Source organism: Cnephaeus nilssonii (genome assembly GCF_951640355.1).
Source record: "Cnephaeus nilssonii genome assembly, chromosome: 13".
NCBI lineage: Eukaryota > Metazoa > Chordata > Mammalia > Chiroptera > Vespertilionidae > Cnephaeus > Cnephaeus nilssonii.
The window spans coordinates 25,379,905-25,406,550 of NC_137084.1; the positions used below are offsets into that span (position 1 = coordinate 25,379,905).

Sequence of the window (26,646 nt, forward strand, 5' to 3'; positions counted from 1 at the left end):
ATATACACACAAGGTCTGGTGTAAATGAGGCAAGACAAAAGCTCCTCTTTAGGAACCTCATCAAACCTTAAAAAGGAAGGATTGGGTTATACAGTTATATAAGAAACACACTGAAGTTATATTTTCAATTACTGCCAATTTGTACATAGCTTAGTGTCTCTGGCATCTATATAGTTTGATTCTACAAATAACAGAGAGCATCTATTTACAACTTACTATATTCTACTCACTCAAATTCATTATCTCACTTAGTGCTTCCATGGTTATATTATTTTACAAAATTGTTTTTCCAAATGGTCTCAATTGCAGAATCCTGTAGGATGCATTTTTGTTAAGAAAGCAGAGTCTCCCTTGGAGATGAGATTTTGTCAGGAGGGACTGAACATTTTGTATTTTAATAGGAACTCCAAGTTATTCCTTAGATTTTGCAAATTTGGGAAACCTTAATTTTATAGTTGAGGGAAATGGTCTAAGTAGATGAATCAAATTGCTCAAGATACCAGTCAGTGGTGGAAACTGTGTTTAAACCAGACCCTGTGTGTGTGTTTGCAGAGTAGCCACACCTTACCTCAAAAGTGCTGTTAATAGTGCTTCAAAGCCAAACATAAAATATGATATGTCCAGTTTTAGAAGTTATTTTGGGGAGCTGCCTTTTAGGTAGCTGATTGACTTTGTACCACAACTAATGCAGTGCATTTGCAAAATACTTTCAGCAATGCACTTTCACATCCACCCAATTTCACCTCTAGGGACGTCCTCTCCTCCACAGCCAACTGCATTTCAGTTACAGTGAGGATGTGAATATGTGACTCATGTTTTGGTGAACTTGGATCCTGCAGCTGGTTCAAGGCACCTTACATGCCAGTTGGGTTGAAACCAAACAGAATATAAAGTAATTGCCACTTTGCAAAAAGTTATAGAGTGCAGTTCAGGAGGAAAGGCAATAACTGAAGGGACAGCTGGGCTGGTTGTACTAATGCACTGCCAGGTTTGGAATATGACCTCACACCTCCGTAACCTCTGGTGAACTGTAGCATCAGAAGGGAGGGTGGGGTTATCCCTTCTGAAGTTTTCATTTTACTAAAGCTGCAGAAGGGACACTGAGTTATCATGATCAAGCTTGAAAATCATAGAACTCTGCCTTGAACTCTGATATTTTTACAGAGAAGAGGTAGAGCAATGGATGAAGCTAAAGACATCTGTGGTGGGAGTCAGCTGGGAATGAGATACAATCCAGTTGCTTAAATTTTGTTTTCCTCCAAAAGACCTGCAGCAACTAGGCTTCCAGTTAGAATAAAGAGCAGGTAAAAAGGTGGACATTGGAGTTAGGAAAGACTGTTCACACTCCACGGGGAAAATTATATATCTAACTAACAACTGAAGCTTTAGTGAATAAGAAATCCCGTAGTGTTCTTTCAAGCTGTTGGGACAGTTGGTAGTAAGTAGTATTCACACAATATTAACTGCTGCTGCTGTTTTTGTTGCTGTGATGATTATTATTTCTTCACTACAATCCGGAGAGGTGGGGATTACAATTCCAAAATTTTGGATAAGAAACCTATGGCTCAGAAAAGGTAAATGCCCAAAGCTACAGGATTTGTACACAGGGAACTTTAGTCAGTGCGCTTTGCATCAGGGTACAAGTATTTTACATTAATAGTTTCTATACATTTGCACAATTATAAAATACTAAAATAATAAACAGAAAAAGGTTGATTTGTGTGTGTGTTTTTAAGTTTGGACTTGTTTTGGTAACTTGATTTATATAATCATGTCGCCCCAGATTTTTTTTCCCACTGACATCCATGTAAAGAGTATAATTTTAAATTCTATATTCAATGAAAATTTCAGCTCCCTAGAATCCTCAAGAAATGTGATGTTTTATATAACTGAAATTCTAGATGGCTTTAAAACACTCACATTTTTACATCATAATTACTTGGGATCAAGTTTCTTTTCAATTTGACCATTTCTCTTCATTCCTAAGTAGAGGGTATATATATCTATCAAATAATGAATACAATTTTTGCTAACTCAAAGTCATTCTTTTAAACATCAATGTTCTTACTTAAAAAAACAACAGCATAGTATTTTGAGATATGCAGGAGCTTTTAAGAAATGTCCCAGATATATGTAGTTTCTTTGGGGATTGAAATACCTCTACAATCTTTTCATAGTTTGGCTTGCCCTTACTGAGAAATTATCAGAGGGGAACTAGAATCATAAATACCTGGAAAATCTCCTATGGAAGGAAAGAAAGGAAAGGGTCAAAATTAAGCACAGGGCAGAACACCTGAGGGGCTCTAAATTAGACACTCGATCATTTCTAATGATCCAGGTTGATATTGAGTAAAAGCTAAGAAAAATAGAATTTCTGATCCTACAATATCTACCCAACTTTTTATCCTTTACATCCAAAAATATTATAACAAGAAACAAAGCTTTCTATTCATTAGTCATAAATGGAACAAACTGCCAAAATGCCAGGGAGAGTTGATATATGCCTGAATGAATGTCTGTAATGGCTTCAGATTTGTTGTTTTTTTGTTTCACCGGGGTAAGAGTATATGAAGGTTCGATCCTGAAGATATCAACGAGGAGCAAAGGAGGCTTAAAAGCGGATACCAGGGCCTCTGAAACTAGGTCTTTCTCCCAACACTGTCTTCTGGGTACTATGAAGTAGGAACTGGGAACAGAGCAGGATGGTTGCTAAGGAGTTTTACAGGTGTGCACCTGCAACAGTAAATGATTTATTTTGAGAAAAAGAGAATAAAAATGCTTTACCCAGCTGGTGTAGCTCAGTGGTTGAATGCTGACCCATGAACCAGGAGGTCACAGTTTGATTCCCGGTCAGGGTGCATGCCCAGGTTTTGGGCTTGATCTCCATCCAGTGTGGGGCATGCAGGAGGCAGCTGATCAATGATTCTCATCATTGATGTTTCTATCTCTCTCTCCCTTTCTGAAGCCAAGAAAATATATATATATTTTTAAAAGAACATGCTTTATGGTCTATACACCCTATGTAAGTGTAAAGATTATTATTATTAAATAATTTATTTGAGTAGGAAGTGTTTGATTCTGTAGAATCATTAAAAGCACCCTTTTCATGCTCAAATAAATGTCCTTCAGGATAATGATGAATCACCCAACAGCTTCAGTTGATCCCATTAAGCCCCAAACTTTAGGGACAGGCTGTGTTTTATGTGACCTATGGTTTCACTGAAACTCAAGCTAGATATACTGGTAAATAACAGCTACCAGAAGCCAAAAATGGTATTGTCCTTTTCTCGCTCACTCTTCCGTGACACATGAATCTATCATAAATCAAGTGAAACAGAGCAAGCCAGGCTGGAAGCACAGTTGGACTTTCACCAGAAATCACTGCTGATTTTCCAGCTAATGTGTTCCTCCCACATGTGCTGAGGCAGAGGCAAACACACACTCCCAGTTGTCTCTAAGCATAATATACTCTACTGCCTCCCCCCACCCACCCATCCACCCAAGATTATCACTTTTTACTTCCTGGCTTATTAGTAAGCCTCTTATTAAAAAAAATCTAGAATTTAATTGAAGTGTAATAAAAATTAAAAAAAAATATACAGGGTATGGCAAAAGTAGGTTTACAGTTGTATGTGAAACACAGAGTGTATTATTATTTATTAACTAGAGGCCCAGTGCACGGATTCGTGCACTGGTGGGGTCCTTTGGCCTGGCCTGTGCCCTCTCGCAATCCAGGACCCCTCTGGGGATGTTGAAGAGCCAGTTTTGGTCTGATCCCCACAGGCCAAGCTGAGGGACCCCACTGGTGCACAAATTCATGCACCAGGCCTCTAGTATGCATATAAGATCTTTGGTTAATCTCTTCCCACCCTCCACCTCCCCGCTTCCCTCTGAAATTCATCAGTCTGTTCCATGTTTCTATGCCTGTGCATTGAGAGTCTGTCCCCTGGTGATCATTGCGCATCATAGCTACCAGCTGGTTGGCCAGTCTGTCAACCACTTAGGCATATATATATATATATTATTGTATTATTTTTCATATGAACAAATGTAAACCTACTTTTGCCCCTCTCTGTGTGTAGCTGTCCTCTTCGGAAAACATAACTGGCATTGCCAAGAAACAAAATGTCAACATATTTCTAGAAAAATGTAGAATTGCCCACAATTCTCATAAAGGTTGTGTCTAGCAAAGCTCTCAGACTTCCTGTTTACAAAGTTCTCTGAAGAAGGAGGCTTTGGTAGCAATAGGTTTGGGAATGACATGTTCTTGATAATGCCATCACAAAGGACAATGCCGGGCACACAGCAAAAGATTGGCAAATTGGGTTGTGTAGAGAGTGAATACATACCATTTATTTGCAATGAAAGTTTAAAATTATACAATTAACTGAATATCTAAATTTACTCTATGGGAATTTTGGAAGTTTTCCTGGGGAATGGGCATATAATTTGGGTAGTTTGTGATTGAAACTCAAGAATATTGTGACTATCTTTTGGTGGTCTGTAGTCTACTGTTTTCCTTAAGATAAACCCCCAAAAAATTAAATGGAGGGAAAACGTAAATGAAAGTCAGAAAATTACAAAGAAACTACTAAGGATTTATTTCACTCCCGAGGAGGAGGAGGAGAAAGAGGAAGAGAAGGAAGAGAAGAAGGAGAAGGAGGAGGAGAAGGAGAAGGAAGAGGAGGAGGAGTGGGGGGGGAACTATTGCCTGGCCTGCTTGACTCATGAGGTCACAGTTGATTCCTGGTCAGGGCACATACCTGTGTTGCAGGCTCAAGTGTAGGAGGCAGCAATCAAGACCTTATCTCATCATTGATTTTTCTATCTCTCTCTCCCTCTCCCTTCCTCTCTGAAATCAATAAAAATATATTTTTTAAAAGAACAGTGGTTGTTATTATTAACTAATTTTTGAGCCCCTACTGTGTGCGAGAAAAACAGCTAAGTATATTAAAAATCAGCAACATAAATATTATCTTCATTTCACAGAAGTGGTAACCGAGGCTTAGAGATATTAAGGGATGTAACTTGCAAATAGGACATGGAGGATTAAAATCCAGGACTAAAAATGAGGACCATGGATTAAATTATTGGACAAATTTGCTTTATATACAGTATTTAGTTTTACAGATAACTATACTGACATTTACACTGATGTGTTAAAAAGATTGAGTAAAATCAGTGAGGGAGGGTTGGATCTGGGTTGGATTAACATGTATATAAAAATCTCCATGCCTTCAGTGAAATTAAATACAGTGTGGTTCGTTTTTCAAGTGAGGGTGAAAATTTTTCAAGCCTTATAATAAGGGTATTTATTGGATCTCATGCTATTTCTAGGTGTTATAAATTTTTTAAAAAATAATCGAGCCCTGGCCGGAGGGCTGAGGTGGTTGAAGTGTAGGCCCATGCACCAAAAGGTTGCAGGTTCCATTCCCTGTCAGGGCACATACCTGGGTGCTGGTTCAATCCCAGGTCAAGGTGCATATAGGAGGCAACTGATCAATGTTTCTCTCTCATATTGTTGTCTATTATTCTCTCTCTCCCTTCCTCTCTCTAAAATCAATGAAAAAAAAAAACACACACACACAACTTTGGCTGAAGATTTAAAAAAATGCATTGACTCCACTTGACTAAAGCAAAAATAATCTCCATAAACTGGATTACTCCATTAAATTATTTTCCTAAAAGGGAACTAAAAGCAGTGGTTTTCTCTTTATCTGACCCAGGAAGAAATCATCTCCACTGTCACACTGCCAGTGGCTCTTCCCCATAGAACAGAGGAAGAGAGAGAGAAAAGGGCAAAGGTTCAGTAGTTAAATCTTTTCATATTATCTATGAGCCAAAAGTCCAAAGAAGTTAAACACTCTTAAGCTAGTTATAAAGGCAAGCCTAGAATTTAGGATTCCAGAGTTCCAACACGGAATTGTCTTAATTAATCTTCAGTTTGGTCTAATCCTTAGGTGTGTCTTTTTCGAATGCCCATCCAGAGTTAAAAAGGAATTAAGCAGAACCACTTTAATGGTATGTGGTTCTTACCCCTCCTCCTCCTCATATTATCCTTCTGCTAATCTTGCCTTTTGTGCCAAAAAGTAAAGACAGACTTGAAAATAAATAGCTCATAGTGATCATAAAGGAAACAATATGAAGTGCCAGGACTAGCAGATTTTGTTATCACTCACACTGAGCAATGACCGTTGGTTCTAAAGTTGGCAATTGTTTGCTTTTAAAAACACAATATATATCAATACATAATAAATGTTGTGGGGACCATTTCAAGGTTCCAGGTCCCAGAAATGAATCACCCACAGTTATGTATTAAAGGAAGATATTAATTATATGAAGCTGGTGCAAAGTCCCTTTAATCTTTGTCTTCATTTTGAAAGTTTCTTTCTGTTTAAGATAATAACGAAAGAAAACACAACTTCTTGAAGCAATGTAATTTTCTTTGGAACATTTAGATTTGAAATGGAATTATATATTAGCTGAAATGTTTGTCTACCTGGGCAGTCTCTCACCCCACTCTCACCCACTGTCAACTTCATCATATAATTTTTAAAGAACCTAGAGGTCTGGAACAGAGTATAAAATGTGGAATTCAAAGCTCACTTATTCGAATGTTCTGCTCAACACAAACATTTCTTCTAAATTACCCCTGGGGTGTTCACCAGTGTTTGCTTTCTAAAAAAAGGAAAATATCTATGCAGGAACAACTGTTGACATATGTATGCATGTATTTAAGTATAGTTGGTATATAATATTATATGTTTCAGGTATAGGATATAGTGATTTATATACCTTAGGATTTGATCACCACATTAAGTCTAGTAATCATGTCATCATGCAAAGTTTTATATATATATATATATATATATATATATATATATATATATATATATGGAATCTGGGGGAAAGTAGGGATATTTAAGTAAACATTTACTTCATTTTGAATGAGCAAATTTACCATTCCAGAATTCACATATCTCAGATAGCATATGGTCAACTATGGCATTATTGCCATTATTAATGCAATAAAAAGGCAATGTTGCTGTTTAATATATGTTTTCAGGCTAACTCCAGGAAACTGGGGATATGCCTCAATATAAATGCACCCTATAAATTCCTTTTAAACAACACAAGAAACAAAGAGTGAGGGGATAACTTGGAAAAACTATTGATTTGACTATGAACACATGGACTGTTATGACTGCATCTATGGAGAAACATGAACTAGAAGCTAAGAGAGAAAATATAAAGCTCCTAGACACAGAACCTACCAACCATTACAAAAACCTGAAACCCAGAATCAAGCAGAAGACAAGGACAAAATAAAGTTTCCAAGAAAGTTTCTGAGCCCCTTAAACAGGCCAACTTCTTGAACTCTCTAAATATTAATGTATTCTGTCAAAGATTCTCAATTAAGACATCTGCTTGCATGAAGCTTATGGGACATTTGAATCACAGATGGGCAAACATGGTCCAATTCCTCTGTCTTCAAACCTCAGAGTGCTGGTAGGACAACCCCACTAAGCTGGTTTACTGCAATGTATTGAACCAGTCTTAGCAGAAATTCACATTAAATCAGGTCCCCGAGATGACGAATTCCATTTCTCCCACAGACCGTGCGGAGGCTCAGAATTCAGACTCATCTGGAATGCAGAGTGAAGAGGCATTAAAACAAAGAATAATTAATAAAAAAAAAACTTCACAGAGTTCTCCACCTCTGCATCGCATTAGCCTGCAAAGGATGCTCCTACACACTGCAAGGGCACACAGAGGGGACGTGACAATCACAGGGAGGGAGACCAATTCCAACTGACCTTTTTGCTGTTTAAAGGATTGAATGGAGCCTGAATGATGGACCATTTTCACTCTGTGCGTCCCCGCCGGTTAGGAAGCAGTCCGAGAGGGAGGCTGGGGAACAGTCGCCAGACTTTGAGAGCGACTCCTTGGCTGCACGAAATACCGGAGCCCGCGCGAGCGCGCTGCAATCCCACTCTTGCTTTAGGGAGCGCATCACTCCCCAGGCTGCATGCCCAGCGTTGTCAAGGCAACGCAGGAGGGCGGGCCAGCGTCCGGCTCCCCTTAGTGGCTACTTGCGGAATAACCCCGCATCCCCTGCCTCTAGTGCCGCAGTGTGGGTGGGAGTCGCGCGGGGTTTGCTGGGTCAGGCAGGGGAGGACCTTTTTTAGTGACTATGACTAGGTCCCAGCAAATCTCCAGAGCTGCTGGTCATTACCTCTTTTTCAAGTTTTGAGGCTGGTTACTATCCGGACACAAGCATTGATTTTCTAAAAGTTGGTCCGTAAACACTGGGACTTCTGGAAGGGCAAAGTTGGGCTCTTTGAAAGGAATGCAAACGCTGATGCAGAAACGTTTTTTTCATCTTTCCATCTTAAACTTCCATATGGATAGCCTCCATTTGTCCAGAAGAATGGGCTTGTTAGATAAGCAATGTTAACGTTTAGCACATTACACTGGAGTTCTCTGCTTGTGCTGCAGCTGTAGAGACCTTGAATCATATATGATAGTGACATTGGACCATTTATTCCAGATGCTGGGGTGGGGGTGGGGGGACCTGCTCTCCATTATACTTCATTTAATCTTCATAGAAGTTCTATAAAGTAGATAGAATATTATGATTCTAACATTATAAAATAAACAAGGCCCAGTGCAACCAAGAATTCTCAAGATCACATAAACCAACACAATTTGAAAGAGAAGGCACCTGATACCCAGAGAGAAGGCCAAAGCCCAGAAGCTAATATAGGATTGGGCATGTTTTCAGTATGGTCTCTTTTCCTCTTATCACTGGCTACCTTATTCAAACCCCGTAAGTTCCCCCTGAAAGATGGAACATTATTACTGAACAGACACATAGCAAAAGAATGTAGTTTCTTGAGTTTCAAAGGTTTGTGAGATCAACTCAGACCCAAGTGAAGGATCCAAATAAAGGCAGATGAGAAAGAGAAAGAAGCAGAGATTCAAAATTTTCAGAACCTGACATAGGCTAATCTAGGGGATGGTCTTTTATTTCACCTGTGGGCAGCAAAGGGAATATGGCTTTGAATGAGCAGATGTTCCATATTTATATGGCTGCATAACAAACCACCATGAAACTAGAAGCTCAAATCTATAGTTTGTTATCTCTCATGGTATTCTATACGTTGACTAGGCTCAGTCTGGTGGTTGTGATTTAGAGTCTCTCTTGAATATTCTGTGGAAACGAATCCACTCTCAGTGGGAAGTGTAGCGGAGAATGTGCAGCCTTCTTTAATGAAGGATACTGGTCCTTTCAGAAGGAAAATACTGAACAGTCAAGTCAGTAAGAGCTCAGTATGTAGGCACTGAAGAAGTACTTGGTTATGAAAAATGAAATCCTTGTGAGTTTATCTGAAACTGAAGATCTAGAACAAACCTCAGAGACTTTACAGATATTTTATAGCAGAGGGCACTGAAATCCAGAGCAATAACTAACTTTCCTGGGGGTCTTTTTGTAGATTTGTTAATTTGCTATTAATAAAATTCTAATACAACTCAACGACTCATTGGATTCTAGTACAACCCAATCCTCATAGGGGAGGGTTAAATTTGATTATGTATTTAAGGAGTAGTTCATAGCAGAAAATTAATGCCCAATAAATGTTAGATATTATACTTATAACCAATGAGGATCTTATCTTTTTTAAACCCTTTTAAATCAGAGGGATTAGAATAAATACTTTTGAAACATGAACATTAATTCCATTCTTGATCAGGAGGAACAGGGGAAAGAATCTACTCGACACTCCCAAGCAGAGGTACCATCTTCAGTTTTCTAGAACCTCTTATTTCTGGGGATGTCTGATTATCTCCAACCATCTTTCTTACCCATAACCCAGCAGGAGGCACAGCTGTGTGAGCCGGAGCTAGAAATTAGTTCAGAATTTGAACCACTTTAAAAATTAATTCCCTCTCCCAAAGAAAAGTAGTTTTGCATTATTTCTAACATGATTGCCCCCTACCCTTTGCACTTATGATTACATCATCTTCCCATAAAGTTTATTAATGTTAACTAGAAACATTTTAGGCTGGGCTGACAGATTGCTAGCAGGGGATTCAAGGAACATCTTTACTTGTTTTAAAATAAGTGTTTTAGGGAAGGTTGCTAGAGGAACAGCTTTATGAGGGACCTCAGAATTTCAAGCACCATCTGCTTTATAGGAAAGACAAATGCAAAGATTAGGAAAAGTTGTGTATGTGTGTGTAAACAGACATAGTGTATGTTTTGGAGTGGGAGTGCAGAAAGAGAGATTTGAGCAAAGACCTTCCTGAAAATCAAATCCTCCTCTCATCTGATAAAAGGAAATATTTGTATACTGACATCTCCATTGTAGAAAGATTAGGAATGAATGTTAAATAGCCTCATTATGAAAGGCTAACCTGATTGTTGGGTTCATTTTCTTACTATTTTTGGTTTCAAACATCTTCAAATATTAGTGAGAAAATGATAAGTATTGATTTTATATTCATTATATACATATCTTTAAATGCCCTCCATAACTATGTTTCTAAAATTCCAATTTTGCTTTTTTCAGTTTTGAATCCTGGCTTTTTATTTCCTTGTTGAAGTTTCTGGTGCATTCGCCCTCCCACAGCTCAACACCTGCCTCCTGTCCTCCTAAGTAATTAATTATCAGGCTCCATGCTAACTTTTGTTTCCAAAAGAGGTAAGGACTCTGTTCTTTACATCACCAGGAGGCTTCTTATTTCTTTAATAGGTGAAAAGGTGGAGTTGAATCCTATATAATAAAACCCTAATATGCAAATAGACCCAACGGTGGAATGACCAGTCACTATGATGCACACTGATGACCAGGGGTAGACGCTCAACACAGGAGCACCACTCAGCCAGAAGCCAGGCTCATGGCTGGTGAGTGCATTGCTAAGGACTTCTTGGGTGATGTCCACCTGCCGGATTAGGCCTGCTCTAGCAGGCAGACATCCCCCGAGGGGTCCAGGACTGCGAGAGGGCACAGGCCCTGCTGGGGACTCGCCCCCCCCCCCCGCCCCCGCCCCGTGCACGAATGTCATGTACTGGGCCTCTAGTATAGTCAATAATAATGTGATACTTTTCATGGTGACATTACTGGACTTAGTGTAGTGACATTACTGGGCACATTGTAAAGTATATAAATGTCAAATCACTATGTTGTACACCTATAATTAACATATTGTATACCAAATATAATTACATAAAAATAATATTTTAAATGAATTCTGATATATGACCCACAGCTCAGGCAATTGTGAGCTTCCCTGTATTGATTTCTATCATAGGTACCCAGTGAATTCTGTCAGAACCACTTTGTATCTTGAATCTCTGACTTAGTTGAAATTGCCAGGTCTGCTTCTCATTGCCTAAGTGGAGACAGAAATAGAGATAGAAATTCTCTTTGCAGTTATTCCCTTTTTAGAACCCAGTTATGTAAGGTATTAATGGGTGAAGTGAAATAGCCAAGTCATGTTGGCAATGGGTTTATCTGCGAAGAGTAAGGAACAGGGGAGAGAGAAATATCACTGGGAGATATTATTAAGGGAAACTATGGTTTCCTGAAAGGATATTAAGTGTAGAGTATCTATTTCTTCAGAGATTAGTATAGTTCCTGCCATACAAGCTTAATAAATGCTTATTATTGAATAAGTAATTAAGGGAATGAAGTTAAAAAATTTTTAAATGACTTCCACAGAAACGCTTATTTAGTGCCCTGAGCAGTTGTCTTCTTTCTTTGGTAAAGTCAAGAAACATACATTTTATATGCTTAACATTTATTTATATTTTATATATTTATATTAATGTATTGAGCACTTTCTTGGTTTTAGTTGCTATCCATACCATATTAAAGACACATACAAGCTCTGGAAACAAGTAACAACAACAGAACCCACACACATGCTGTGCTAAATGGGAGGGTGGAGTACACTTTAACAATTGCTTCGTAAGAAGTCTGTTTCCTGGCCATGTGTGACAGTACAAGTACAGAATTAAGCAGATTAGTCCCGCTGGTATCCAGACTGTATGTTCAGAGAAGCCTTCAGCAATAACATTCCTGATGGCTATAAGACTTAGAGAAAGCAATGGAGTGAAACAGCAGCCTGTACCTTCTTTGAATCCAGCCTGATGTGGTATTACTACATAGTATTTTGAATAGACAGGAACACAAAATGATTTGCTTAAGAAGACACCATCAAGAGAAGACAGATGTGTGGGACAAAGTAGGTGATGATGGATTAAACAACAGCTTATATCAGGCGTCCTCAAACTACGGCCCGCGGGCCACATGCGGGTGTTTTTGCCGTTTTGTTTTTTTTACTTCAAAATAAGATTTGTGCAGTGTGCATAGGAATTTGTTCATAGTTGTTGTTTTTTTTTAAAACTATAGTCCGGCCCTCCAACGGTCTGAGGGACAGTGAACTGGCCCCCTGTTTAAAAAGTTCGAGGACCTCTGACTTATATCTTATGTTCCTGCTAAAAACTTACAATTAGTTCTTCAAGTTGCTTTAGATAAAGTCCATCTTATTGTTCTACCAGTCAGGGAGCTGCATCTCAGCATTTTTCAATCTTGTTTCTAGGACTCTAAAAATTCTTCTGATCCTGCAATGTTTTTCTTCCTCAGAGGCCTCTCTGCCTTTGCTGCTGCTGTTTCTTCCACGTGGAATCCTCATGCTAAAACCTTTATTATTCTCATAATTTTTCTCAACCCATACTCATCCTTCAAGGCTCCAGAGCAATGCCATTTCCAGGATGAAGCCTTCCTTTATCCACACCCACCCACTGTAAAGTCAGTTAGATGGTGATTTATCCTCCTCTAATAACCATGGGCTATAAATAACCACATTTCATGGCATTTTTACCATAATTCCCCCAATGCCTGATACATACAGGGTGGGGCAAAAGTCGGTTTAAAGTTGTCCATATGGAAACTAATATGATAATTAATCAATAATAATACAAGGATACATTCAAAACTGTAAAACTACTTTTGTCTCCCCATATATAAGCTTTTGAAAGTAGTTTCATAGTTTTCTCCTACTTCAGAAGAAATACTTTAAGGAAGACTTTGTGTTGACTCATTTTTCTATTTCTCACAGTTCCCAAAAGATGGTTTGACATAGAAAAGCTAATTAAATACACATTTACTGAGTAAATGGTTTTTCGTGATCCTCAATTACTATTTTTTATTTGTCAAAGGAGTCTAATAATAAGACTTTCAAGTATAAGTCCAGTATGTTAATTGCCTTTCAAGGTTTATATGTAATACTGTGGCTTTCCATTGTTTTGTGAGTTTATTTCTTCCAGGTAGATAATTTCATAAAAATTGGTTTTGCCATGATTTTTTGAAAAATCTAAGAATGTAATGATTATTGATTCATTTTCTATGTCTGCTCAGTTAGGAGTCTGGGAAGTAAGCACTTAAACTGATACTCTCTGGTCATACCAACCACTGTACCACATGTGGGTGAACTGCCATGCTTTTGAGCAAAGCTGATACTCAGCTGGTGCTCTGAGTGGGTGCTAGTAGTTGTTTAAGGCCAGTGTCTTCTGACACCTGACACCTCTGGCTGACTGGTCTAGGACTGTGCTGTATTGATTGTTTGGGTGTTTGCCAATAGGAAGGTGGAGATGAAGGTAGCTTTTGTAGTAACCTAGTTACTTTTCAGAGATAATATATTCGTGACTCCTGGGAAGCAGGAGTGACTGGCTGTGAATACATTGGGGTATCTACTTGAACATAACCAGTCCAACTGGAGCAAGGTATGAGTTTGTTGTCTTGTCTTTCTTCCAAAGAGATTAACAATGTAATGCTTAGCAATGCTTTAAAAAGAAAGCGTGCATGGATTTTGTTTACTGGAATAAAGGTTCCTTATGCATTGTTTATTAATAAAAGCAGACTGCAAAAATATTTCAGTGTGAGATCAATTTTTGCAAAACATTATATAGCATAGATATATCTATAATGATAAAACTCAAAATATAGCTAAGTGTGCATGGAGGAGATATTGACTTTTTTTTTTTCATTTTGCTTACCAACATTTTAACCTTATTCTGCATTCATTCCTAAAGGGACCTTATATTCTAGGTTGTTTTTCTTTTGTCACAGTGTAATTGATAGCCTGAAACTTTAATAAGTGGTCTGGTTTAGCCTCACCATGGTGGCTCAGTGGTTGAGTGTCCACCCATGAACCAGGAGGTCATGGTTTGATTCCCAGTCAGGAGTTGTGGCTCCAGCCCTAGTAGAAGGCATGCAGGAGGCAGCTGATCAATTATTCTCTCTCATCATTGGTATTTCTCTCCCTCTCCCATCCTCTCTGAACTAAAAGCAAAACAACAACAAAAATCAACCACCATATTGTTTTTAAAAAGTGTCCTGGTTTGGACAGGAAGTTATGTGATCAAATATGTATTACTTATGTTTGAAAAATAAATGTAAAAATCAAAGTGGAAAATAATAACTGCATACAAAATGTCAGTATGACATTTTAATAAAATGATAGCTCAGACTTAAAATTGAAAAAAAACATCAGCACTTTGCCATGAAGGCTTCCTTTTTAACCCAGCAGGGAATGCAAAAGGAAAATATTGCTTTGGGAGTCTAGAACTTATACACTTAGGCCAGCATGTAAACTGGCATGCTGTCAACCATGGATTCAATGGTCCTTAAAGTCTGTTCCCCCTTCATGTTTTAGGATTCTTGTCTGCTGGAAGAGCATTTCACGTACACTCACTTCATAAATATAATCCTTATGGGTGGTTTGACCAGGGTTATTACTATCTCTACTGAAGGAAAATAGTGGAAACAGTACAGAAAATCTCCTTGATTCAATATACAAAGAGAAGCTTTGTGGGAATCTGAACTTGAGTAGAGTCTGAAATTAGACGCTATAATATTAAAGAGAAAAAAGTTGGCCAAAACAAAAGTTATAGGAGGAAATCAATATTGAATTAATGATTTAACTAATGAGACAGCATTACTTTTACTTAAAGAATCAATTTTGGCATCTTGAAATGATTTATGGATCAATAACCAATCTGTCAATTATAGGCTTTGTATTCATCAAAGTAAATCTAAAAAATCTAGGCAAGTCTCATTGAATAATTGAAAAACTTTCAGCAAATCAACTTTATATCATACTGGGTGGGGCAAAGGTAGGTATACAGTTGTTAGTACATAAAACACAGGGTTTATTCTTGTATTATTTTCATATGAACAACTATAAACTTACTTTTGACCCACCCTTTATAATGTTCTTTTTCCTCCACTCATATAATTTCTACAAGTAGTAGAATAAAACTACATGTTTTACATTCTGTACATTTAACAAATATATACTTGAAATCTATGTGCCAAATTCAGTCAGGATATATATTTTTAGTCCTTGCAAGCTTTATACCAGAAGAAACAGTACATCTTTGTAATTACTTAATAATAGAAAGCAAATGGTTATATAAGCCAAGTTCTAAGTCTTCTAATTTTAGGGTGTTTTATTGTAAAACAATGGTTGAACATTTGGAAAAAAAATTTACAGCGTTACATTATGCTATAAAAACAAGATTTGCATATGGTCCTTTTCAGGCAATTTTGCCTGTTAACTATAGTGATTATACTTTCCAATTCCCAAATTAGATTTTGTAGCTTGGGAGTCAGTAAAATATTGGCTAAGGAAAACAGAAAAGATATTGACATATGATTTTTTAATATGCAATGCTGGAATCTAGAATAGCCTTTTCAGATTGAAGAAAGTGATTTCATCCCAGAATCACATACCTACACATTTTATAATTTATTCTAAAGTATAGGAAGACATCTGAGGATCTGCAATAATTTGAGGAATATATAACTTATATAATCTGTATTATTAAACTTTTAAGAAAAGATTCAACTAAAAAAAGATGAATCAGGAGAGCAAGAACTCAAGATAAAATAAAAAGAGTAAAATATCTATCTATATAAAACTCTAATATGCAAATAGACCGAACGGTGGAACAACCCAACAACTGAACAATTCATCACTATGATGTGCACTGACCACCAGGGAGCGCACGTGAAACATGGTGGGCGGTGGTCATGGTGGGATGGTAGAGGTGAGCGGGGGTGCCAGACCAAGGCGGGGCACTGATTGCTGTCATTGGGGCAAGCCTCTGATGGTTACTAAAAATTTTTGCTCCCCTGCGCTTTGGTCCTGCCCAGCACTCGCACCTGCTGCCGGCACCCGGTGCTGGCCCTAGCCCTGATCACCCCTGAGGGCTTCTCCACCTCCCCCTGTTCCTGAGGGGCGATTGGGGTAGCAGATGCCGCTCACACCCGCTGCTCGCACCCGCTGAGGGCGTTGGCCCCGCTGCTGGCGCCAGACCCAATCGCTCTGCACTGTAAGCCAGCGCGCCATCAGCACCTGGGAGTGGTGGTGGTTGGAGCAGGGCTGCTGGCAGACTGAGGACCTGGGGCTGTGGTGGGTGGGGCCAGGCAGGGGCACGGAGGAAGGGCCGAAACCTACCCTTGTGCCCACCGCAGCCTCGCAGCCCACAGTTCCTTTCAAGGTACACGAATTCGTGCATTAGACCCCTAGTAGCTGTATAAAATGTTTATCTATTTGATTACATTCAAGTGGATAATAATACACTTGAATACTTATTATAAGAACTATAAAAAGATATTGAAAAGAAAGGAAACACTATAAAATAAATTCTTATTATCAATTATTTCAACAAATCCAAGTACTTGGAAGTGGGTCAGGGGGTGGGGGGTGGAGAAAAATGTTACAGGAGTATAATGAAGGCTCAAAGAATGAGAAAGGAAAAGTGGAAAACTAAAACAATCTTAAGACCTTCTTTTATTGGGGAGGAGGTAAAATAAGAGGCAAATATAAGCATGTAGTTTAATAGACAAGACAATTTGTTTTAAAGCATATGATTATGAGCACAAGGAAAAACTGAATGTAATATTAATGAATGGGAAAATAACTGTAATATATCCAAGGAGAAAATAAATGAAATATATTGCACCTTGATCAAACCAGGCAAAATAAGAAAAAGGAAAATGTATACTTAACAGTGAACATAAATAGTGGGTTCAAGAAATAGGTTCAATGCAATATGGAATGAATAAAATCAAGTATGTCAACCAATATTTCAAATATAAAAGGAGTTTTGTTTTTTTCTTTCACTAAAAGACAGAGACTTATTAGTAAATGTAATTCAAATAAAAATGTGTACTTTATAATGCACAAAAATATTTAGGGCAAAGTAAAAAGCATTGGTCAAAGTGGTTCCAGGGAAATGAAAATTAAAAAGTAAGCAAGTCTAACAATATTAATATAGTCAAGATGGAATGTCACATTAGAAGGATAAATATTAAAGAGGCACATTAGGTAAAGATAAAGGTACAGTTTATAAATAAGATATACAATAGTCATATATTTTATGCATCAAACCATATGCTTTGGATACAAAAGTAAAATTATTAGATAATCAAGAAATTAATAGCCTTGCAATTGTAATGGAAGACAGTATATGTCTCTAAAATTTTAATATAATTGATTAAAGTAAACAAAAGTATAATAAAAGATCTATATAACTTACTGCAACCAATGAACTTAATTTAACAGAAGTTTCTAAGTACATATATTAGCTTTGTATTTGTGTACATTTACTAACATTGAGCGTGTGCTTCATCATGTCTGTTTTGTGTTCACTTTGCTAGGCTACAACTATGTCTTCAGAATTTCCTTTCCTGTGTGGTTCCAGGTTAAAGCTGAACAAAATAGAAATTTGTGCAGGACTAGGAATTCTGAGAAGCAGCAGCCAATGCACTCTGAAGGTCATTGTGTTTAGGAGCAATGACACGGAGGTGCCGGTGGATCTAAAGTAGCCCTTGTTCTTCCTGGTACCATGTCCAGCTGTTTTTTCCCATGGAAATGCCAGGCCACCAGCAGATGTGGAGACAGTAGCATTTCCATAGGCTGCTCCACCAGGACTCCATCCTGGTCCCACTTCCAATTCCCTAACTAGCTCTGAAGTGTCTGCCACACCAGTGCTTCAGTAGGGCTGGTCAGTGCCTTCACCCTGATCCCCCAACATCCCATCTTGGACCATTATTCTCCAATAACTCCTATAATTGTGTAAGTTTTTATTCCTATAATAAATGCCTATTCCATAATATTTAATGAATTTCTCATTCTGCTTTCCTGACAGATGAAAAACAGCCAAAAAGAAGAAAAAAATAAAATAAAAGCAAAAAGAGAGAGAGAGAAACATGTAGAGTATGTATAGACCATATTATCAGATCCTAATATAAAAGAATTACATTATTTAAAATGAGAAAGATATTTTCTCTGGTTATCAGGGATATATAAATCAAAATTACATGGCATGCAGTTAAGCTTTTCACACTAGCAAAAATGGAAAGAAGCCATGATATCTATTTTTATAGGGGATATTGGGAAAAGCCTTCTTTCATACATGGTTTTGGAACTGTGAAGCATTTAAGCTATTTTAACCAATAATTTAGCTCTTAGAAGTCTATCCAAACAACATAGTTGTAAATAATGGCCTATATGTCAGGATGCATATTGCGTTATTGATCTTGGTATCAAAACACTAAAAACAAAACTTATACCCAGCAATATAGAAATTATGATTTATCCTACTATAAAGTCTGATTACTTGAACAGGAGGGGAAAATATAGAAAGCTACAGACTAAGTTGTTAACATGAGTGGGTGGGTTAACATGGCTGGATAGAAGAGGAAATGAAGAGAAGAAATCACCTTCAGTCTGGTGATTATTATGCATAGCATAATGCTCGGTCTTTGGTAAAAAAGAAAAAGACTATATATTACAAAGCTAGCGTATTACCACATTTATGCATTTATAAAGTTATGTAGATGTATGGGTAAAACAAAATTAAACATTTAAAAAATTCTAATCTTGCCAAAACTAATTTATCTACCTGATTTCTCTCTCTTCCCCAGTACATTTCCTCAGCTTGGTTCAGAATGTATTCCTTTACCTGCCTTAAAAAAATAACCAAAGTACTTCTCTCCATTACCTCTTTTAGGAATGTTTTCCACCTGCTGTTCATCATCCAAGTCTTCTGAGGCCTAGGTATCCCCCACTTCTTCCCTGAATACACCCACCCACACCAAATCTCTTCTGAGCTCCTTTATCCTTGCTAGATAATTCAGCACTTAATTATATAGAACTATGAGTTGTTATCTGGTTATCATATGCCAGTTGGTCATGTCTCCCCAACTATTAGTCTTATTCTAAGTTTTATTTTCTTTTTCTAACAGATGCATCACCAAGTTGTACCTTCAGTCTGGTGATTGTTATGCATAGCATAATGCTCGGTCTTTGGTTTCCAAACAGGGAGACAGCTAAGAAAGTATGCAGCCTTCACCTCAGAAGATTTCAGTTAGAGTTTATGCTCTGTTACTTCCTAAGGGTGTACCTGAATACATTTTATTCCTCTGAACCTTAGTTATAGGTCTCTGATATTTAATGCAATAATATTTTTAAAGAGCCTGAGTTGTGAAAAGAGTGCTAATTTTAGAGTCACCCAATCTGGCCTTGAATGTGGATGGGGTTAAATCACCTAGCAATTAAAATACGTCTAATTATGATTTCTATAGTAGGTAGAAATTTTTTGTGTTACTAGTTTTTAGGATCAAGCCAATATCTATGAATGGTCGAGAGTTCTGTCTCTTCAGGAGACAGACCGGGTTGCAAATCCTGGTTCGGCCCCCTATGAGGGCAGAAGTAGCGAGACCACAGAGAAGTCACATCACATGTATAATCTTCATTCACTTTGCCTGTATATGATAGTAGTGCTGGCCTCATAGAGTTGCTGGGAGGAATCAATGAACCCACACAAAAAATCTTAACACAGTACTTGGCACATAAAATAATTCAGTAAATACAAGTTCCTCCTAATATTCTTACGGTCATAAATATTATCTAAGAGTTTGCTGTTATACCTGCGATTATTCATTAATTTACCATTTCTCCTTGCTAATTTCCATTTTGTAATAATACTTTTGGGTGTGTAGAAACTTCTGATAATTTCTCTATATACCACTTAATATAAGAAAGCCATTTATAGACAAACTGGTGAGTAACGTTAAATGGTAAAGAAAGAAGATAAGCAATCTCTATAGCAGAGAAAAGCTAGCCCACTGGTTGCCAGAAGGCATGGTGGATTTTACTTATATAAGGTGAGAGACTGATTTTCAGAAATATGCCTTTGAAAGAAGGAAGCAAAAACTTTTTCAAAGGTCTGACTCCTGGTAACCAAGTTCAGAGGCTATATTAATAATCCTAATACAGTGTTGGAAAAAACAAATAACTCCATGCAGATGAGTGAAATTGGACCCTTATCTTATACCACTCACAAAAATTAACTCAAAATGAATCAAGACTTAAATATAAGATTTGAAAGTGTACAACTACTAGAAGAAAACATAAAGAAAAAAGTCCTTCACATTGGTCTTGCAATGAGTTTTTTGGATATGACAAAAAAATTGCAACATGTGAACGCAACCCAAACAAAAATAAACAAGTGGAACTTCATCAAACTGAAAAGCTTCTGTTCAGAAAAGAAATCAGCAAAATAAAAAGACAATCTGCAGAAATTGGAGAAAATATTTTCAAACAACCTACTTAATAAAGGATTAACATAAAAATATATAAAATATATACAACTCAATAGCAAAAAAAAAACAAAAAAACAAACAAACAAGTAATGCAATTAAAATATGGACAAGCAACTGAATAAACAAGCCTTTCCAAAGGCTTACAAGTGGCCAACAGGTACATAAGAAGATGCTCAACATCACTAATCATCAGGGAAATGCAAATCAAAATCACAATGAGATATCGCCTTACACCTGTCAGAATAGCTATTATTAAAAAGACAATACTTCTTACCATTTGTACCAGCATAGATGAAACTGGAGAGCATTACAAACGAAATAAGCCAGTCAGAGAAAGATAAATATCACATGATCTCACTTACTTGTGGAATATAATGAACAACATAAACTGATGAACAAAAACAGTTCCAGAGACAGAGAAGCATCGATCAGACCATCAAACCTCAGAGGGAAGGTAGGGGAGGGTGGGGGTTAGGGGGAGAGATCAACCAAAGGACGTGTATGCATGCATATAAGCCTATTCAATGGACACAGACACCAGGCAGGTGAGGGCATGAGTGTGGGGGGGTGATGGGGGGCAATGGGGGGATAAGGACACATATGTAATACCTTAATCAATAAAGAAAAAAAAGACAATAGAGAAAAGTGTTGGAGACAAGAGAAAAGAAAACCCTTGTGAGCTGTTGGTGGGAATGTAAATTGGCACAATTACTATTAGCGAAAGTATGGAGGTTCCTAATTTTTTTTTTAAATAGTAGAAATACCATATGATCCAGCAATCCCACTTTTGGGTATATATCCAAATGAAATAAAAAACAGACTATCAAAGAGACACTTGCTCCCTGTGTTCATTGCAGCATTATTCAAAATAGCCAAGACATGGAAACACTTAAGCTAACGAGTGGATGAAGGGATAAAGAAAGTAATGTGTACAATATAATGTTATTCAATTTCAAAAAAGAAGAAAACCCTGCCCTTTGTGACAACATGGATGGACCTTGAGGGCATTATGCTAAGTGAAATGAGTCAGAGAGAGAAATACAAGTTCTTTATATGTCTTATAAAGAGATATAAAGAACTTGTATGTGTAATCTACAAAAATCAAACTTATATGTGTAATCTACAAAAATCAAACTCAGTAGAAACAGGGTAAAATAATGGTACCAGGAACTGGTGGTGGTGGTGGTGGGAAATGGAGAGATGCTGGTCATAGGGTACAAACTTCCAACTATAAGATGAATAGCATTCTGGGGGCCTAATGTACAGTATGTTGGCTATAATGAAAAAAACTGTATTATATGCTTGAAAGTTGTTAAGAGAGTAAATCTTAAAAGTCATCATCATTAAAAAAGCTAATTATGTGAGGGGATGGAGGTGTTAACCAACTTTATTATAAAACCTTATTGAATACATATGTGTATTATATGTCATGTTATACATATGTAGTAGATCATCACATTGTATACCTTAAATTTACATATATTATATGTCAATAATATCTCAATAAACCTGTAATAAAAATAATACCAATAAAATACTGATAAAATTATGATTATGTTAGGGAAAAAAGTACTGCTTTGAGGACTAGCAGTCATAGCACATATTCAGCACACACATTCTACAAATCACACACGTCCACACCACATGCACTGGAAAATAGATTCTGTAAAGTCTAAATCCAAAGAAAGGTAATGATTTGAAAGATGAATAGCATTAGGCTATGATGGCTCAATGTACTCGTCTCAATTTGGTGTTGGGACAGGGGGATCTCTTGGGCTAGAGTTAATTCTTCCATGAACAGTTCTCTAACAAGTATTGCCAATGTTTGCTTCTCTGTTTTTATGTTCTCTTGCTTGCACTATCTACCTTCTGAATGATTTAATCTCTGTTTACTCTTAAAATGTAATTATTAGCCAATAACCAATCATTTGTTTAACCAATAGCCTTGTTCTCTTGATGACTGGACCTCAAAAAGTAGTTGATTGGTAAATATATTTTGGATTTATCTGATTTTGTCTATTGTGCTGGCTTATTATTATTATTGTTATTATTTGTATGTGTGTTTACTAAATTTTACTTATTTATTTTTTAAAATATATTTTATTGATTTTTTACAGAGAGGAAGGGAAAAGGATAGAGAGCTAGAAACATCGATGAGAGAGAAACATCGATCAGCTGCCTCCTACACACTCCCTACTGGGTATGTGCCTGCAACCAAGGTACATGCCCTTGACAGGGATTGAACCTGGGAACCTTGAGTCCGCAGGCCGATGCTCTATCCACTGAGCCAAACTGGTTAGGGCTGTTTACTAAATTTTAAAGGCTTTTAGGGCATTTTTCTCTTTTATATATACACTAGAGGCCTGTTGCACAAAGATTCGTGCAATAGGCCTTCCTTCCCTTGGCTGTGGCACTGGTTTTCCTCTGGTACCTGGGACCCAGGCCTTTGCTCTGGCCGCAGCAGAGAAGCCAAGCCTCCTCAGTCTTCAGTCTTTAGTCTTCAATCTTTGCTCAGACTGGAGTCTTCAGTCTTTGCTCCATACCTGCATATGCAAATCAGCCCGCCAGCTTTGTTGAGTTAATTTGCATACTCAGTCCTGATTGGCTGGTGGATGTCATGGAGCGACAGTCAATTTGCATATTTCTCTTTTATTAGTGTAGATATGTGTGTATTCATATCTATATAAGTTAAATAGTTACTAAATAAAATTTATATTAAATATCTTATATGAAAAGTTATAGAAAAATGTATATAAAACCTACCAGACCTGAGGCCCTGAACCTAACTGTCCCCTATACCTGGACTCCTGAGCATTAAAGAGAAAAAATCAACATGATATAGAAAAATGTTAGTTACATGCAAACAAGTGGTTAGAATAAAATGGAACTTGGAGACATTGTAGAAAATAGCTCTAGGCAAAGTATCGAAAATTAGGTGCAGCGGTATAGCGGCAGATTCGGAAATTACTGAAAAATCGGTACAGCGGTCTGGTAGGGTTAAATGATTTTCACAGTGGTCTTTTGCTGATTAATTTATTAATACTTACTATGAGATATAAGTTATTATCTTTTAATGTAAATACATTCCTTAAAACAAGTGGTGCAAAGGTTTTTGCATGTAAGCTCTTATATTAGACATTCGTAAGTCAAAGCAATTTCACTAGAAGCTTAGGATGAAATGAAATAAATTACAGATGTGAATGTGCTCTGCAAACTGCATGGTGAACTGCATTGATAATTAATAATATGATACTGAAAATTTGTGATAAATTTTCACAGCCCACAAAGACTCTGAAGTTGCTAATTCATTATACTGAAGAGCAAAGTTGGCAGGATTGCCTGAAACTCCATCCTCACCTTCATTATATATGCCATTGGCAGCCCACACACTCTTCTCAAGCCCATGATGAGATGAGTACTTTTGCAGGCCTGTGAGAAGGAATAAAAGAACATTTGCTTAGAAACTCAGTAGACCAGAAAGAAAGACAGCCGAAAATTATTAAAAAGAGTTTTTCATGTTGACTATCACTGCTGTAAAACTGCCATGTGGTATAGATCAAATTAGTTATGAAAAAGTATGTAGGAGGACATAACTTTCAGTTAATTGCATTAGAAACTAAGCAGGTGGGTAGGCTCTATTTGCTGTTATGCAAGCTGATTTAGCTGTCATCTTTGAAAGAGCTTAGAATGGTTAGATTTTCCAATTACACTTTCCCAGGGTGAGTAACACGGTCTTTTAATATCCTGCCCACCCAACCTTAAAAGCTGTATCTGACAATCGTATGTAGAAAATTATGAAAAAGTCATAGATAGATCCTCATAGATCATCCAGGAATCCCTAATGTTAAGTGGAAGCTCCAATTAAGGTTGTGGAAGTAGAAAGTAAAATATATAAGTAACATTACAAAAGAAACATCAGGATTCTACAGTTGGCTGAAGAGTGTAGAAAGGGGAGAGAGAGAAAAAAAATTTAAATGTAGTTTGTGCTAATTTTGCAAACACTAGCAGACCTGAACATGACAAACATTTTCCATTTACCAAGTCAGCTGAAAATTCAGGCTGGTGTGAGGTACCATAGGCTGTTTCGGACATAACTTTGGGTTAAGTTTGGAGCAATTCAGTACATGTTATAATTTACATAAATAACCATTCTGTAATTTGTAATCTATCAGGAGCCTGAGAGAGAGGTAGGAGTGGGAGACATAACTGAGATGCTGTTCACACAGAGGTCAGGACTTAACCTATATAAGGAGTAGGCTCTTGAAAGAGAAGGATAGGAAGAAAAACGTACAGGAGGTCAAGACAGATGCTGAGCCAATATTTTCAGCTGGCTGGCAGAAGCAAACCAGTGAGGAAGTGAAGAGCCTTAAGTGAAGTGTTTTGGGGGGAAAAACAACTATGACAGTTTCAGCAAAAACTCTATATTCTAAATGTAGTTGTCCACTACGTATCACTTTCAAAATGCTAGTCGGTGTCAGGATATGTATCTGGCCAAATGTTTCATATCGTGTATGAAAAACAGTTATAAAAAGTTCAATAGAGAATTTTGAAAGAAGATAATTACATTTGACTAGTTCATCCTCAGAAACACAAAAGTGAATTGAAATATTTCACTAAAATTTTTGTTTTTAAGTAAAAGTCTCTCCAGACTACTTGTTAAATATTAGATATTAAATTAGCTATTGATGGGAAACCCCTTTTACAAGCTTCATGAGTAAGGCAAAATTTGTTTGTAGTCTGACTCCGTGGAAGAACTTACATTAGTCTTATTAAATCCCTTAAATAAACTGGCCAATATGGACACCAAAATCATCGGAGCTACTTATAATCTTGAAAGAGGTGGGGGAAGAGAGGACAGCCAGTGCCAGAAGTTGTTTATTTTAAAATGCTGAGACTATTCAATGATGCTTGCAACCACTAACTGATTCAAGGTATGATGATTTCTAAACTTGACTGAATCTAAATCACACACTATCAATGCTGAGACACAACCTAATTTACAATTATTTTCTTGATTAGGATCAAAGTTGTGTGGAATATTGTTATTTTGGGGGTTATTTATTTATTTATTTGTTTTTTCTTTTCAAAGAAGTAATGAAGCAGTTCAGAATGATACTGAGTCCAGACCAACCAACTGGATCACCTTGGGAAGTTCACTCTTCCTTAATTTCTTTCTGTATCTGAGGGGATTGAACTGTGTGATCTAAACTCCCTTTCCTCTTTAAAATATTAAGTTTCCCACTTACTTAACTGAAGTTATAATAATTTTCTTATCAACCTGGTGTAACCTGACCATTCACAGAGTTGTAACATAGATATGGATATGGGTATGATATCTGCAATGTAGTGTGGTATGACATTAAATGTAAGCATTAGTTTTGAGTGAAATAGATTTTTTAGAAAAGTTACTTTATGGGAGGTTTAAAGGAAAATGTGATATGAGCCATGTGGGAAATAAATAGAACACTTTATGAAATATAAGAAGGCAAGAGTTCTGCTTCTAGGCGGAAAAGCTTTTAGGAGATGGGGAGAAAAGAGTAGATGGTTGTTTAGCTCGAAGACGGTAGTGTATGTGTGTGTGTATTTGCTATTGTGAAATATTATATAGAAATGTGAACACAACATATAAACACAGAGGCTTTTAAGCACTTATGAAACAAATACTCAGAAATGAATATTTTGTTGTTGATTGGACCACAATAGCAACTCTGTTCATAGCAACACAAGGTCACAGCAAGTACTCAAAATGTCAGTACAAACCAGGGTACATCACCAGGCTGAGAGAAAGAGACAGCCATAGGATTTCACTTTTATGGGGCCAAATAAGAGTGTTTCTGAGCATATTCTGTGACTATAATCCAGTAAAATTAGAAATTAATTATAAAAGTTCCTAAAAAGCTAATCTTAACAATTGAATGAAGGAGGAAATCAAAACACCATTACAGATGGCAGTCATTTCTTA

At 37.1% G+C, this 26,646-nt stretch overlaps 1 protein-coding gene across 3 annotated transcripts in view; it reads right to left on the reverse strand.

Annotated features, from left to right (window-relative positions):
• The window catches only part of ANO3 (anoctamin 3), a gene marked incomplete at its 5' end in the record, with an annotated part of 271,320 nt that overhangs the window by 193,700 nt on the left and 50,974 nt on the right, over positions 1-26,646 (reverse strand). Inside the window, one exon of one of the 3 annotated variants that reach the window (XM_079789410.1) lies at positions 24,042-24,113. The exons of 1 other annotated variant lie outside the window; for it this stretch is intronic. In XM_079789410.1, the coding sequence (XP_079645536.1) occupies positions 24,042-24,113 (72 nt within the window). Of the gene's footprint in view, positions 1-7,817; positions 7,864-24,041; positions 24,114-26,646 lie in introns of those variants that run through there. One more of the 3 variants, XM_079789412.1, reaches the window with a different exon arrangement.